This window comes from Sinocyclocheilus rhinocerous, unplaced genomic scaffold (genome assembly GCF_001515625.1).
Source record: "Sinocyclocheilus rhinocerous isolate Xijiao unplaced genomic scaffold, SAMN03320098_v1.1 scaffold933, whole genome shotgun sequence".
NCBI lineage: Eukaryota > Metazoa > Chordata > Actinopteri > Cypriniformes > Cyprinidae > Sinocyclocheilus > Sinocyclocheilus rhinocerous.
This window is the reverse complement of record NW_015654506.1, coordinates 187,723-204,142: the sequence shown is the minus strand read 5'-3', so window position 1 is coordinate 204,142 and position 16,420 is coordinate 187,723. Positions and strand designations below refer to the sequence as shown.

General features: G+C 36.4%; 1 protein-coding gene across 3 annotated transcripts in view; it reads right to left on the bottom strand.

Moving 5' to 3' along the window:
* The window catches only part of cpne4a (copine IVa), a 67,681-nt gene that overhangs the window by 28,854 nt on the left and 22,407 nt on the right, over window positions 1–16,420 (bottom strand). For all 3 annotated transcript variants that reach the window (XR_001637310.1, XM_016524090.1, XM_016524089.1), the window contains exons 3-7: window positions 7,581–7,760; window positions 6,646–6,717; window positions 6,147–6,221; window positions 1,848–1,931; window positions 1,674–1,763 (exon numbers count right to left, since the gene is read on the bottom strand). Coding sequence is in view for 2 of the 3 variants with exons in the window: in XM_016524090.1 (XP_016379576.1) it covers window positions 1,674–1,763; window positions 1,848–1,931; window positions 6,147–6,221; window positions 6,646–6,717; window positions 7,581–7,760 (501 nt within the window). In the remaining variant the exon portion in view is untranslated. The remainder of the gene's footprint in view (window positions 1–1,673; window positions 1,764–1,847; window positions 1,932–6,146; window positions 6,222–6,645; window positions 6,718–7,580; window positions 7,761–16,420) is intronic.

The following is a 16,420-nucleotide window of genomic DNA, read 5'->3' as shown; positions in this document are numbered from 1 at the left end:
CTGGCCCAATATGGCTGCCGTCGCATCATCCAGGTGGATGCTGCACACCGGTGGTGGTTGAGGAGAGACCCCCCAACATGATTGTAAAGTGCTTTGGGTGTACAGCAATACACAATAAAGCGCTATATAAATGCATCATTCATTCATTCCCAATTAAATCAAGCAGTCTTTGATGAATGACGAATGAATAAATGAAGCAAGAGAAGGCCAGAGAGGGGAAAGAGGGAGGTAAATTAGCAAATGCACAAGTAGAACACATGGGAATTCCTGGTGAATCCTTGCTGAAATACATGCTGCTCACCAAGCCTTATAGTCCAGAGCCAGTGTAATCAGGCCATGTGACTAATCAGAACTCCTGCCAGATATCTGATCTCAACACACACGGTGTTCCAGCAACACTCATTGAATTTCTATGCAACAGTATGCAAATCAGCACAGCTCATTTTTCTGTGTATAATGTAAATACAACTTCACTAAGCTAGTTAAGCTCTGTCACTAAGGCTACGTCCACACGAAGCCAGAGCTTTCCCTATCCAATCTTTTTTTTCCCCTTCGTCTCAAGAAATATCTGCGTCCACACGAAACCACAAAACCGACACAAAACGATGTAGTATACATGCCAGACCAGTATGTGGCGCTGTAATTCTGCCACAGAGATACACTAAAAACGTAGAAGAAGACTTGGACTATGCGCATTATAAACCTTGCGCGCGGTATACAAACGAACATGGAACAATACATTTATTAATCTGTGTTAATGTTAGTTAATAAAAAGACAATCGTTCAGTGTTTGTTCATGTTTTTGTTGCTGTTCCGTGACGTAGCGGTGTCTGACTAGGGGCGAGACGTGGGCTGATGACGTCATCGTTTCAGAAAATATACGGATTCGCTGCCCACACGAAAACGCAAGGGCGGCGTTTTCAGAATTATCCATTCTGGGACCCGGTTTAAAAAGATATCGGTTTCACTCTTCCAAAAAGCTGGATCCGTGTGGACGATACGCCTATACGATACAAAATGTATGCGTATACAGCTAAACGCGTCTCCGTGTGGACGGGGCCTAAGCTAGTCTTAAAAAGTTAGTCATCTAATTATTTTTCTTCAAGACTGGTCATAACTTTTTAAAGTCAGTTACATAAAGGTAGATTGGTCTAATTTGAATTTTAAAAAGTAAGACTGTTTACCCCTAATTGGTTGAAATATTTTTTATATTTCAATGAAATAGTCTTAACATAGTGGCTGTTTATGCAACTGGTACCAGGTATACATCTAAGCCAGTAATACAAAAGTAGACTTATGCAACAGCATCTCACTAAAGAGTCAATATTTCACTAACTGCATCAAAAATGTACTGGAAATCTGAACATTGAAATGTACATCAGCATTAATGCAATAATAAAACAACTTTTCCCAAAGTGCTGAAGTGCCTTTCAGTCAAATTTTAGTGGAATTATTGACAAGTAAAAAGCAGACAATTTTTACCCAAGAGCAACTACATCAAATTATGAACGCAATGCATGTTCTTCCAAGCGGCTTATAAGCTGCCGTCTGCCAGGAACATGAATTGCAAATGCTAATGTAAATATAAAACTAAATTAAAATGGGTCTGTGTATTTATTTGTTAGTGTAAGTCAAATACACATTGATTTCCAACAGCAAGTGACATATTTTACCTTCAGTATTCTTTCATGGTCTCCACTACAGAGTGAGTTAAGGGACGTCTTGAAGGTCTTCCATGCGGGGTTGAGGTTATTCATGACAGTCTATGTGCAGAGGGGGAGAGAGAGCGATTCAGTGTCGGTTAAGCACTATCACAGAGAGATCTTAGAGAGAAATGGTTTTCTTACCTCTGTTCTGTGCACTAGTTGCTGAGTGTTGTCATCATTTTCCCTGTAGATCTCTAAGAATGGATCCGACTTGCTGAAAAAATCCTGAGGGAATAACAAACACAGAGATCAGTTGATAGCATCACAAACAAAGTGATTCTGGAGAATCTGTACATTCCATAATATGCATGATGCATCTAATGTACAAATATGCATGATGCATTTAAGCCCAGCAGCATCACCACTACTTAGCAACCCACTATTTGTAACATCCGTTTACTCACTGCTTTCACAATACTATTATATATAAATATTATATACTCAGGCCGATCCATTTAAACTGCAGTTGCGGATCCTGTTATAAGCGATATAGGTAACCGGCTAGGATGAGCATTCTATAAGGCTGTTCTTAGACATATACACCATTCTTTCCTGGGATTGCAACTGCTCTAAATTCTACCCGCCTCTGTCATTGAAAATGAATTGTGTCCTTGCTGGTAACTTTTTTCCAAGCAGCTCCCTGTGCTCTCACCGTCGGCTGCCCCATCCCACCTCTGCTGCTACCTGTCTGCTCAGGGGTCTCCTCACCTGATCAAAGCTTAATATGGTGGGGGATGGATGTTACATTACTAGCACCATACAATATAGGCCAAGATGATCAAGCCACAAAAAGTACATGATAAATGCTATCAAAGGCACCCTGTTACCTAGTTTATTTTAAATTATTTTATTATTATTCAGAAACACAGAGACTCTTTTGGTCTAAATCTCTTCCTTTATTTGACCACCAAGGTGCTCCAAAAAAATTCACAAATGTTGCCTTTGCAACATAAAAACTGCTATTTAAAACATATTATTATCACATGCCTCTCATCAATATTGATTGGTCAAAAGCAGCATACAGCTATAAAATATTTGTAATAAATGATAGTTTTCCTTGCATACAATATCATTAAAATCTATATCTATGTATACACTATTGCCAAAAGTATTGGGACACCCCCTTCTAATGAACAGGTTTGACTACTTTAGTAATTTCCATGAGTACAAATCTTAATGTTAAAGCATATAATGATATTCTAGGGAATTGTGTGCTTCTCATTTTATAGCAACAGTTTGGACAGGACAATTTTCTATTCTAACATGACAATGCCTCTGAGTATAAGGCAAGGTTCAAAAAGAAATTGATTCAGTCAGTGTGGAAGAACTTGACTGGTCTGCAGAAAGCAAAGTCCTAATCCCAGCTGAACACCTCTGGTGTGACTTTAAATGCAGACCTTGAGCCAAAAACTCATCACCAAACACCAATGACTTGTATTGGTGACAATACAAAAGTATTGGAACACCCCCTTCTTTAGAACAGAAAAAGGCACTTCCAAAAACTGTGGCAACAAAGATGGAAACATAATGAACATAATTCATGTATTTAAAATTTTTATTTCCATCTCTGTTTCAACAGTTTGGAAGTGTCTAAAATGACTGTACCCGTACAAGTCGTTGGTGTTTGGTGATGAGTTTTATAGTGTATATATGAGACAGAGTGTAGAGAGAGAGAGAGAGAGAGAGAGAGTATAAAGAGTATATACTATATAGAGTATACATAGAGTATAAAGTTTGGGATCAGTAAGATTTTAAAGAAGTCTCTTATACTTATCAAAGCTGCATCAATTTGATCAAAAATACAGAAAAAACAATAAGATTGTGGAATATTATAACAATTTTAATGTTTCTCTATTTTAATATACTTTAAAATATAATTTATTCATATGGTGGCAAAGCAGAATTTTCATCAGTTATTACTCCAGTCTTCAGAAATCATTATAATATGCTGGTTTATTATTATTGTTGTTACAATTTTGCTGCTTAATATTATTCAGAGAATGTGATACTTTTTTTCAACAGCATTTATTCAAAATAGAAATCTAACAATATCTATGAGCAATATATATGAGCAATATCACTCTCGTACTCGAGCGATACCGGCTCTATATCAGCATGGCTGTGATTAGGCCAGAGGCACGAAGCCGCAGGCAATCACAGCCGCTGATATACAGGTGCATATCAATAAATTAGAATGTCGTGGAAAAGTTAATTTATTTCAGTAATTCAACTCAAATTGTGAAAAAAAATACAGATCCTAAACTTTTATATATATATAAACACACACATAAATGCTGGTATCTATTCTAAAAATATTCTAATATTCTAATTAAGTATTCTGAGTAAGTAACATACCATGAAATACTCAGGCAAATCACAGTTTTAAAGAATTATAATGAAAGGACATATCAACGAACCCATAAATATTTCACTTCTTTAAACTATTCTCAGCACTTGAGAAGTAAGCCATCACATGAAATATGCATATACATGTCCCTTTATCACACTTGTAATACTGTAGATTGTATCAATTTTAAACTGCAAAACTTATTATTATCTGCTGACAATAAGAAACTAGTATGCCTTTCTTGAAGTTTCCCACAGTTGCAGATTTTCCTCAGTTAATTATGCCTATAAAACACTTCTCAGAGGACAGCGGCAGGTATGCTGAATGATCAAAACTGCACTGAATTACCAGGAGCCATTTTCAGGACTTTCAGATCTTTCCGAACAACTTTAACACATAAAAAGAGCCACATGCACAGAAGAGTCACAACAGACCACTCACAGCTTAGCATTCAAAATGTCGTCTACTGCAGTAATGTTCTCCTAAACGCTTGTAGTCATTCAGCCAAAGTTTCAGACGTGAGAATGAAACAGCAACTTTTCAAAAGTTATCAGAGAATCTTGACAGCCTGGGTCTCTGATCTCTCCTCCAGTCTAAAAGCTTAGTCAAAGTTTTAATTACTCAGACACCGAGGATATGATTTTCAATGAAGGATTATGACTTAGGAGAGAAGGACTGAAAAGTGATTTAAAGGAGGCTTTCCTGTTCTACCTTTTGATGCCCTGTCAAGCAGCAGTATGAAACGCTCTGTGTGAAACTGAGATACTCCTGTGGATCATTTGTTATGCTTGTATTAATCCCTCTTATTAATTTTAGTCCCATGTAATTACCCTGCTGACAAGAATTGATTGTGTCTCCCACAGGAATAGTACTCTCTCTATCACTCTCTCTCGCTGTCTTTTTCTTTCTCAACTGTCTGACCGAGTATGGGGATTCATCAAGGCTGAAGTTTATTTTTAATAGCATCCCTGATCATTTCTGATCACAACAGTTTCAGTGGCTCATTTCAAATTCCTCTGTTGATCCACTCACAATGTAATGCAAACTTTGCCATGAGGCTGTTTTTGAATGATGGGCGAGTTAAATTATATTTGACACTTGACAGCAAACCCAAGTCCCAATGCAAGAGAACAGAAAACTGTTGCTCATTTCACATGTTCATTTCTTAAAGGGACAGCCACAAAAAACAGACTGTTTATTTCTAGGGATCAGAGAGATGGTAAAAAATGGTCAAAAAAAGAGTGTTTTTGATGCTAAAAAATCTAATTATGTGCTACCAATCAAAATTTGGGGGTCAGTACGATTTTTTTAATGTTAAGAAATCTCTAATGCTCATCAAGGATGCATTTATGTGATCAAAAATAAAATAAAACAGAAATATTGTGAAATATTATAAAAATAACTTTTCTATTTTAATATAGTTTAATATGTATTCTTGTGATGGCAAAGCTGAATTGCAAAGTAGCAGCTATGACAGTATTCAGTGTCACATAATCCTTCAGAAACATTTTATTATTATCAATGTTAAAAACAGCTGTTGACTTAATATTTTTGTGGAAATTATAATACATTTTTTCTGGACTCTTTGATTAATAGAAATTTCAAAAGAACAGCATTTATTTGAAATAGAATTATAGAAATATTTTACTGTCAATTTAATGCACCGTTGCTGAATAAAAGCATTAATTTCTTTAAAAAAAAACGTATTGACCCCAAACTTTTGAACAGTAGGAAAGGAATAGTTCACCCAAAAATTAAAATTTTGTCATAATTTACTCCCCCTTGTGTTGTTCCAAACCTGTATAAGTTTCTTTCTTATGTTGAACACAAAAGAAGATATTTTGAAGAATTTTGAAGAACCAAACAGTTGTTGGTCCCCATTGACTTCCATAGCAGGGAAAGAAATACTATGGAAGTCAATGGGGACCATCAACTCTTTGATTACCAGCATTCTTCAAAATATCTTCTTTTATGATCAACATAAGAAAGAAACTCATACAGGTAAATGATGACAAGATTTTCATTTCATCCCTTTAAGTTTGTTGTTACATAAGATCATTTTATATTCTAAAGTGCACAGGAGGTCTTCCTACCTTATCATCCAGCTTCCTCGCACTGAATGAGAGTTCGACATAATCGTTATTTCCTGTCAGCTCCTCAGCGGTGATCTGGTGATGAATTGTTTTCAGCAGAAGAGAAAACAGAATCAGAAGCTAACCATGAAGATCTCATTCTCCTCACCCACTGAGCTTTACATGTTCAAGTATTGCTGCTGCGTTCTGTCAATGTGCATTAACAAGCTCCTCGGGCTATTTTCTGCAATTTTTGTTTCATAGCTCACATTCAATCCACATCCGTCTGTTTTGGAAGGTTCTTGTGTACTATGAGAAGTTGTTCCATGTTTGCCTGGGTTCAGTACTGGCATTGATCATTCTAAGCACCTCTGTCATATAAAGTGCAAAGCTTTTAAAGGTTAGACCATGAAATGTTTGCATAAGGCCATTTGCTGGTGTTGTGCACTGCTGGATGTGTGCATAAGTAGAGCGTGAGAGAAAGCAAACAGATAAATTTGGGATTTGGGAAAGTGCTCACCATGATAGACGATTTCCCAACTGTGTTGCCCTGTTTAAGCAGGGCTTTGGTGAATTTTCTCTGGGAGATGATCTATTTGGAGAGAAATAAGATATTTTAAGTTGGTCAGAGGCCACCTTGTTTTGATGGACAGAACACACACAAAAAAAAAAACACGAATATGTGCAGAACGCAGCACATAATAACACCTCGGGGAGAATTTGGCATGTAAGCTTAGTTCATAATTACACCATGAAGTCTTATCCACTCCAGATAAGTGCTTCATTATTAGCTGTTAAATATTTATAAATAGGAGGGAGAGCTTTTGGTTTTATTTCCCCTAGAAACTCCGTATGAGTGAGTGTCAACACCTTGCTTTCTCACTTTATTAAACGCAGCCTATTTCAACAATTATACTCTACCCTTCCCCCTCCAACCAAGACTGAATTAAAACAAACAACCCAGCTCCTCTGAGAGAAAAGCAGACCTAGAAAGTGGCTTTGATGCAAAAAGATAAACACATGAATATTGAACAAAATGAATATTGGCATCGGTCATACACTTTAAGCTTCTAGCAAATTCTTTACTGAGAAACTGCAAAAAAAAATCTGCCGGAAGATCGTGTGTCTGGTTTTCCATTTGCTCAAACTGCAGATAAGAGAATAGCATGGCCCATCTGGGCCAGCCATCCTCCCCACACTGAGCCAGCTACACAGACATCTCACGTTTCAAAATTAAATCAGCCGTAAAATGTCCGGAAATGCTCTTAACGGTTGTTTGGTGTGATTATTTAATTAGGAGGCTTCATCTGATTTGGGTGCAGTGCTAGCCCCACTCTTCCCTGACTGTGTGCAATCAACGATCATGTAGAGATCCTGTTGAAAAATGATCATTGCCAAGCAAAACTAGAAAAACCATAATAATCACATGTAGCCCACTTGAATTTTTATGCTCACTTGGCCCAGTGTGCACTCCATGGCTCCCAGGCAGTCCGCCTCTCTCATGCCATTATGACTACTGCTGATGTCGTAGAGCTCATAACGTAGTCGCTGGACCTCTTCGAAGTAGAAGTCCAGGGTGAAGACCTTGGAAAATGTGGGGTTTATACAGCTCCGAATCACCTCTGTCCTGTCCACCTGTAAACACACCAGAAAACAAATATCTACTTTGTGTTCAGAACAGCACACCACCATACTATAATACTAATATTTATATTTCTGCAGTAAGTGCACAATGTGCAGGATATAACATTTCTGAATGCATGGAATACAAGAAAGAAAAACCTTTTATATTCCCCACATTTGCAGTAAACAAGAGGGTATACTGGGCATCCCGAAATGCAATGCGATTTTTTCAGGTGCAACATCTTTTCATGACTTGTTATTTGATTTGATTGCCATGATTATATCCAAATGTTTTAAATTTGAGAAAAAATTTTAAAAAGATGATAACTGGATCTTCTGAGATGATTTCTGAGATGATAACTGGATGCTTTTCACTGAACAAAACATTTTAAACTGTTATGTGAAACACTGCTTCAAAACCTTTGCGAATCATTAGTTTTTTTCAAATCGCTTATCAAATCGGCAAATTAACATGATTTAATTGGCGATTGGTTTGTAAAAGGTGTTTTTATGCATGTTTCAGTTGAGTTTTTGTTGCATTTACACTGTTCTGTCTAGCAGGAATCACCAGCATGGGGCGTTTTGAGCACTTCCAAACAATGAATCATTTTGCCAAGCAATTGGTTCAGTTGATTCAAAGTTTTGAAAAGCTTTGTTTCTCCTGTCACTACAAACAGTATTATGTCACATTTTTGTGACCATGTTTAGTCTGTTACATGCTGTCACATCACCTTATTAATGGAACAGTTCACCCAAAACAGAAAATTGTCTCATCAATTACAGCCTTGTATCTTTCAAAATCCATATGACTTAGCTTCTACTGTGGAACACAGAAAGAGTTATTAAGATCAGAATGTGCAAGCTGCTCTTTTCCATCCAGTGAAACTAAGTGAATGTAATGACATGAGGTTATCAAACTAAGCCTTTGAAATGTTTATTAGATACTTTTATCACATTTCATTCACTTTTTTTGTAACGCACACACTTGTACACAAGTATTCTTTTCCAAACACTTTGACTTGGCTTCGGTTGAGCTGAATTCACTTTAGTGGATGTTCAGGAGAGTCTCTACTTCGGTAAATCAAGTTAATCGCTTTCAAGAAAGATTTCTAAGGTCAATATCTCATCTCAGGACAAGCTGCTTGATTAGGAAGTAAAAAGACATTTGACAAGTGCTGATACTCAGGACCAGATCAACATGGAATCAGTGACCTGGGAAGTGACCTTAAGGAACTGATCAATTAGTACTGTACAAGCCCAATCCATTTCTACTTATCTTACCATTAACCAGCAAAACTAACTCTAGTTGCTTTTCTTAGTGCACTTAGCCTAATGGCTCTCATCAATCCCAACTAAAGCGCATCTAAAGTCCCTTTGGATTGAAACAATCTACTAACTGACAATTACTAATAGCAGCTGTAGCAAAGAATTTTGATACAGAGGATGCAAACAAACGAAAAACTTAATTTAGTACACTCAGTAGAATATGGTATGCTTAATCATTCTCATTAAGCTCATTTGAGACACCATATAATCACCTAAAGTTAACTTTCATAATGCTCTGTTGAACGAAACCAGTAAATGTAATAAATCTCAGAGCAAGAAGATAAAACCATGTCACTGCTCAATCCCTGTTCCTGAAGAATATATCTGCCTCTCACCTCACACAGGCAAAGAAAAGGGTTCGTTTTATCTGACATCACTCAGCCGCCTAGTCATGGTTTAGTCTCAGTTGTTTAACTTTCCTCAGGCAGCTCAGAGACTCAGGATTCTGTTCTTTTTCATTTCAGTCTGCTCTCTGCAAAGGGTAAACACCAAGCTTGCTTGCTTCCTTTCTGACAGAGAAGATATTTTACCATTTAAAAAGATTTAAATATAATGTAAATGTCTATCATAATAATGTATTTCATTCGTGTAAAGTGGATGTTTATTATGAACTGTGTACTGTATATGAACTGTTATGAACTGTAAGCTTAACAACAAAGAATAGCTCATACGAACATTTAAATTTGCCATCAAAAGCCATCCAAGATGTACAATGAGTTGCATCCAAGATGTACAATGTTGCTTCATGCTTCATTATGGATTAGTATTTTCAGCAGAAGCGACAGTTTAAAGTTAAAACGCAAAAATAACTGATTTGTTTCTTAGAAACATGCAGCTTTTTACTTCACAAGACGTTAATTGATGGGCTGGTGTCGTGTGGATTGTTGTGATGTTTTTATCATCTGTTTGGACTCTCATTCTGACAGCACCCATTCACTGCAGAGGACTCAATGGTGAGCAAATGATGTAATGCTACAGATGACGAAACAAGCTCATATATATCTTAGATGGCCTGAGGGTGTTCCAGGTTCCAAATTACAACTTCAGCTTTATTTTTTTATATTTTCTTGAAAATATTCTTTAAATAAATAATCATAGCCTATTTATCCAAATCTTTTTTTAAATGTTTACTTCAGCATTAAAATGGGTAGTTTATATAACTCAAGGCTACCCATTTAATTTGCACCAACCATCTGGAGACACCACCATTTATCTTCATTATATTTGCCTGACTCTTCCAGGTGTTTGCTCTTTATTTACAGGGGCTTCCTCGGGGCAGCTGGTGCTGTTTTATTGGGAAAGTTGCATGGGCCATCTACTCAGAATTCACCTGGAGGGAATAAACATCAATCGGGGAGGAATGGACCTCGAAGCAGCTGTTTATTTCTGCTGCTGAATATTTAAATAAATCTCACTTATCAAAGTGAAAATAGTACAGTTCTGATGATGCTTAATATACATCCGTTCTCTGTCTAATTGTTGTTTGTACAGGGATAATTCTGACACTGCTGTCAGGAAACATCTGCTCTGTTGTACATCAGACAACTTGTTAACCTCTCAGAACGCGCCTTGTGATTCATCAGAAAAGAACTAATTGCCTCTATTTTGTGACATCTTGTCTATTAAAAGAAAGTAAACATTTAAAGAGCATGTTAAGCAAAGCCAAAAACAGGTTGGAATCACACATGAGCTGTAAGAGGATTGGGAGAGATGTGTAAACCTTAACAAACATAATCAAAGAAATTGAGTAAAATGAATTGTCATCTTTTACGATGAGCAAATACACTAGCTGTAAGCAGATGTAAATCAGTTTTGTTAATCAATTAACCATAAATAAGTATATTTGTGTTGTTAAACCACAAACACTACTTAGGTTGAAAGACAAAAGCTAAATAGCAGATAATTCATCTAACTTCATTGTTCTTTTTCACAATAAATGTTCATCAAAAAGTTCAGACAAAAATGACTAATTAAATTAAATTAAATTAAACACTTTTATTGTCATTCCAAATGATAGCAAATGAAATGAGCTCAAAATTGTTGAAATTGATTTATCTTTCATAAAAAATCACTAAGCAATATTGCAAAACAGAAATTGACTCAAAGGGAACTACTACTTCTGTCATTCAGCCAAGCACAATAATGTCAGAATGGCCAAAAATGGACCAGTCGATTTCGTCGCTCACTGATCATAAATCAGCCCTTACAGGATTTTTCCTCAGGCAAATAAAAATGTGACCTGGAACCAGAAAAGCAGAGCCATCCCAACCCAAGGCTTCCATTCATAGATCTTCCATCACACTCCCATACACATCAACAAGCAGATCCCACATGACAATTTCTTGCAAGAGAGGTCTGGACAAGCCAGCTTTTCAAAAAAGACGTGTGTCCACTCAGGCTTAGAAAAGTCCCTTATGCCTGCATAAACAGGGGCCTGAGTTCATCACTACACTGGACTGACAGTCTTTTGGCAGTGAGGGGCAGAGCAGTCAAAGCATAGACAGCAGAGCTCTAGAAATACCAATAAATATTCAAGACACCATTGTTGGAAAGGCTTCTTGTCATTCAGCTCTACTTCACTGGAGCTGCTCAGATGGTGATATATATCAATGTGTTGATTATACAATTATGGTTTAAGGCAATAGTTCAATCACAAATAGAAATTTTTACATCATATACTCACCATAATTTTGTTTTACTTTTTTTAATGAAATGATGGACTTTTAAATTGTATTCTTACAATTTAATATAACTATATATAACTATATATGTAAGTATGTATGTATATGTGTGTGTGTGTGTGTGTGTGTGTGTGTGTGTATTCTTACAATTTAAAATAACTATATATGTATGTATATGTGTGTGTGTGTGTGTGTGTGTGTCATTATTTGATGAATAGGGAGTTCAAATGTAAAAATCTTTACTGACATTATTAATAAATGTAATTATTTACTAATTACTTATTTACTAATTATTATAACTAATTATTGACTAATGTCAGCATTAATTTCTTTTTTTTTAAATTGTGTAGTGCACAACGGAAGTAAACAGGGCCAATTTTTGAGGATTTAAAAACTATTATAATTTTTTAAAATTCTAAACAAAATTCTAAAAAAGCTTATAATTTTATAAACGCATTTCCATTTATTCCTCTGTTAAATCTTGTGTATTATTTGAGCTGTAAAGCTGTTAAAATCAAATTTTACAGTCATTTTAGAGTTGTATGATATTCTGTTGTCATAGCAACAAAGTTAAACAATTTAATATAACTTTACACAAAAAAAATTTTTGTAAGCATTTTTAATGCTAACATTCATATAGTTTTCTTTGTGTGGCTTTTAAAAGAGTGAGTATTTTAACATTTATGGATTGGCCTCATTCAATTCCACTGTAAGGACCTCATGGTAAAAGAAAGAAAGAAAGAAAGAAAGAAAGAAAAGGGAAAAAATGTTTTAAAGAAATGCAATCAACATTATGCCACAAATGCTGCCAGGTGAGCTTAACTTCTACTAATCACGGAATATGCTTTGAATATGGCCTGGAAATTGTAACTTTGTTACCAATTACACATTGTTGTGTAAGCATATTAGCAATGTCTGATCTACTGAAACAGCATGCAAAACAAGCTACTATAAATGTTTTCACACCAGCCTCGCTTCTTGGCCTTTTTTGTGAGTGTGATATGCCGGATGGAAGTTTGGCAAGCATAAGCATATTTCATAAGGTTTCTTCACATACATTCTCACACATACAAAACACACACACACACACACACACACACACACACACACATCACAAATAGCATTGCCCCAAAGGATGAGCCTCAACATGTGCAACATCCCCCACACAAGCGTCTAATTGTCCCTGGAAGCCACATTTACCTTCCTTTCCTCACATCTCTCCACATCTCAGTCAGAACATGCGGTCTCTGAATGTGCAGCCACCTTCATTCTGCATAGTTAATGAGCTGCTTCTCCTCATTAGCCCACCAGTGTATGAGAATGGAGGTTTTCTCCAGGGTTCATCAGCGTGGCCCCATCTTATGAGAGCAGGGCCCGAGGTGGAGGACCGCAGGGTGCAGCAAGAGCTATCATTAACCATTTCAACAGCACACCAGCACCCCAAATAAGATGTTTACCCCGCTCTCACATCACCGCTCAGTTTGTTGAATGGCTCAAATAAAGCAAACCTGTTTGAAGAAACATTTCCTTCATTTAACGATGCAGCTGTCCATTTTAAATAAGGCAAAAAGGAAGAGTGACACAACTGAGATCTCGCTTGCTGTCTTTGAACACCTGTGAAGACGGCAAACAAGGGGTGGCAGAAAAAGTGGATGTTTTCAAGGAGGACGATGAAAGGATGGAGGAGGAAGAGACAGAAAGTGTGGCAATCCAAATTCAATGGCTATTTGTAGAAAAAAAGCTATAGTCTGAATAGCATACTAACATTGCTCTTACTATTTTTTATGAGATACTATATCTCACAATGCAACGCACTCAGATGGACTATTCACAGTGTGATGAATGAACCAAAAGCAATGCATCTCATTTTTTACTTTGTTTTATTAAATGTAAATAAAATTGTTTAAAATATAAAACACACTAATGTTCAAAAGTTTCTTTTTTTATTTATTTTTTTTAAGATATTCATACTTTTATTCAGCAAGCATGCATTAAACTGATCAAAAGTAACAGTAAAGTACATAAAGTAAACATTTATTATGATATAGTGACTACTTGTTGACTTACTATTTTTAAAGCATATAAGGTGGTATTAGAGACAGTATAGAAGGAAGTGACAGACCACTAAAAATACAATTAAAGCGTATAAAATTAAACGCTCAAATCAAAATTCTCGATATGGCATTTGATATGATTTGTTTACTCTAAAACATGCATGCAAAATAACTGGACATGCAGGAAAGCGACTTCAGTTAAAGAAGCAGCATTTGATATCACTGTTATCTGATTTTAATGTTCATTTGAAATTCATTCTCAAAACATATTCATAAGCAGTTTTAGAGCGTTTGAACTTTCAAAATTCAAGTAGAGCTATACTTGCAATTCCTATTAGAAAACGGCTACCTGGATTCATCAAGACTGCTGCCGAGTGAATTTACTTGTTTTAAAGGGACTTTATGAACTTTTCCAAGACATTCTAATTTATTGAGATGCACCTGTACACTAAGCAATATTCAGTAAGTAGTAAGCTAGTATTCCACTACAAACAACCATAGGATTTCTACTAACACACACTCATAATTAACAGATTTAAAGCATTTAGAATATCTTATCATAAGAATTTTAATTATAACAGCTAGTGAGGCAACATGCTGCAAGAATATGTCCATATCCAACAGGGAGAAACTTTCAAATACAAGTTTGATTGTGATAAATTAATGATGGTGAAACAGAGCTCCAAATGCAAAAGATATGTTCAGCCCCAGTCCATCTTGTAGACATAAAGGACAAAAATACCTTGTATGTGCCCATGAAGGGGTGAAAGAACACAATGGGAACACACAGGGAAAGGACATCTTCCATCACATAACTGACAGATTGTAATCATCAGTGCCCAGATGACCCACGTCTAGCTGCATAACTCTGTCAGCCTGCTATGTTTACTCTTACGCTTCATGAATATTGATATTATTTCTTAAATGTCACTGAAGTTGAGGAGCGCTGCATCATGATAAGCAACAGCTCCACTTTAGCAAATGCCAAAGCAACAAAAAGTTGAACCGAGAAACGTGCCTCTCAAATTCATGAGTACTACACAAAACCTAAACTGTAAAAGATAAAAAAGAAGCCGTTTACAAGGCAAAAGAAAAGATAGAAAGATGAAGAAAGACAAACCAAGATAAATGTTCACTTTTTAGAACAGACATGCCATGGCAAATAAAATGATCACATATATTATAAAATAGTAATAAAATATATTTAAAAAAATAATATATAAAATAAAGTTTAATACAATATTATCATACTTTAAAATAACTGTAAAATCATAGATTTTCTGAAGCTAAATTTTCAAAAACTATTTTTGTTGCTTCACATTTTTTGTGGAAACAGTGATACATTTAAAGGTTTAGGGAAAGAAAAAGAAAGAAAGAAAGAAAGAAAGAACAGACCACCAAATCAGCATAGAATGACATCTAAATGTGAATGAAGAAAATAAAGACTGTATGTTAATGGCTGCTTTGTCATCACAAAAATAAATTAAATCTTAAAACAGATTAAAATGGAAAATAATAATTTATATTGTAATAATATTTCACAATATTACTGTTCTTACTGTATGTTTGATAAAATAAAGTGACGTGACATGTGGCCAAGTATGGTGACCCATACTAGGAATTAGTGCTCTGCATTTAACCCATCCTTAGTGCACACACACAGCAGTGAACACACACCCGGAGCAGTGGGCAGCCATTTATGCTGCGGCGCCCGGGGAGCAGTTGGGGGTTCGGTGCCTTGCTCATGGGCACCTCAGTCGTGGTATTGAAGGTGGGAGAGAGCGCTGTACATTCACTCCCCCCACCTACAATCCCTGCCGGTGCGAGACTCGAACCCGCAACCTTTGGGTTACGAGTCCGACTCTCTAACCATTAGGCCACGACTTCCCCCTTATAAATGCAGTCTTTGACTAGTAAGTTAGAAAGCATCTACCTAGCCACCACTCAGATTACTCATTTACACACTTAATAATGCCCTAGCAACAACTCAGGACTCCTTAGCAATGACATATCAACCACAACACACTAGTATAGTTTCAGTGTCTCTTCCATTGGCAAACATCACAGTAGTATGCGATTGTGATGTGAGAATCACTACTATGACATCACTACAGCTTGCAGCTACAGACATACAGTTCTGTCACTCTTTTCACATCAATATCCAATTATTTCAGACCATGAAATCAGTCTTGATCAGTCTGAGTGAAATCTAGATTGCACCCCGAAGGGAGCGATATTATGGAGATACGCTATCCTTATTCAACAGGAGTGCTCCCTGCTCCTGTGATTGGCATTCTGGGTAGATGAAAGAACAGCTCCACCTGCCACAGTCATTCAGATGTGCGAGTGAATGCTGTCGCTGACAGTCAGACTCTCATCTTCAGTTCTGCCTTTTGTCTGATTATTGGAGAGTGTTCACAGCCAGGGCACTGGGATCTTACATGCTGACAGGTCATTATAGCCACTGGCAATGTAACTTTGGACCCGGACATTTTTGGTGTGTTGCTCAGATAACATTCATTTCCAGAGAAATTGAGAGGGTGGTGTCAGTTCTCTAATATATTAAATATTTACATTTAGTATACATTTACATAATAACACTTATGATTTA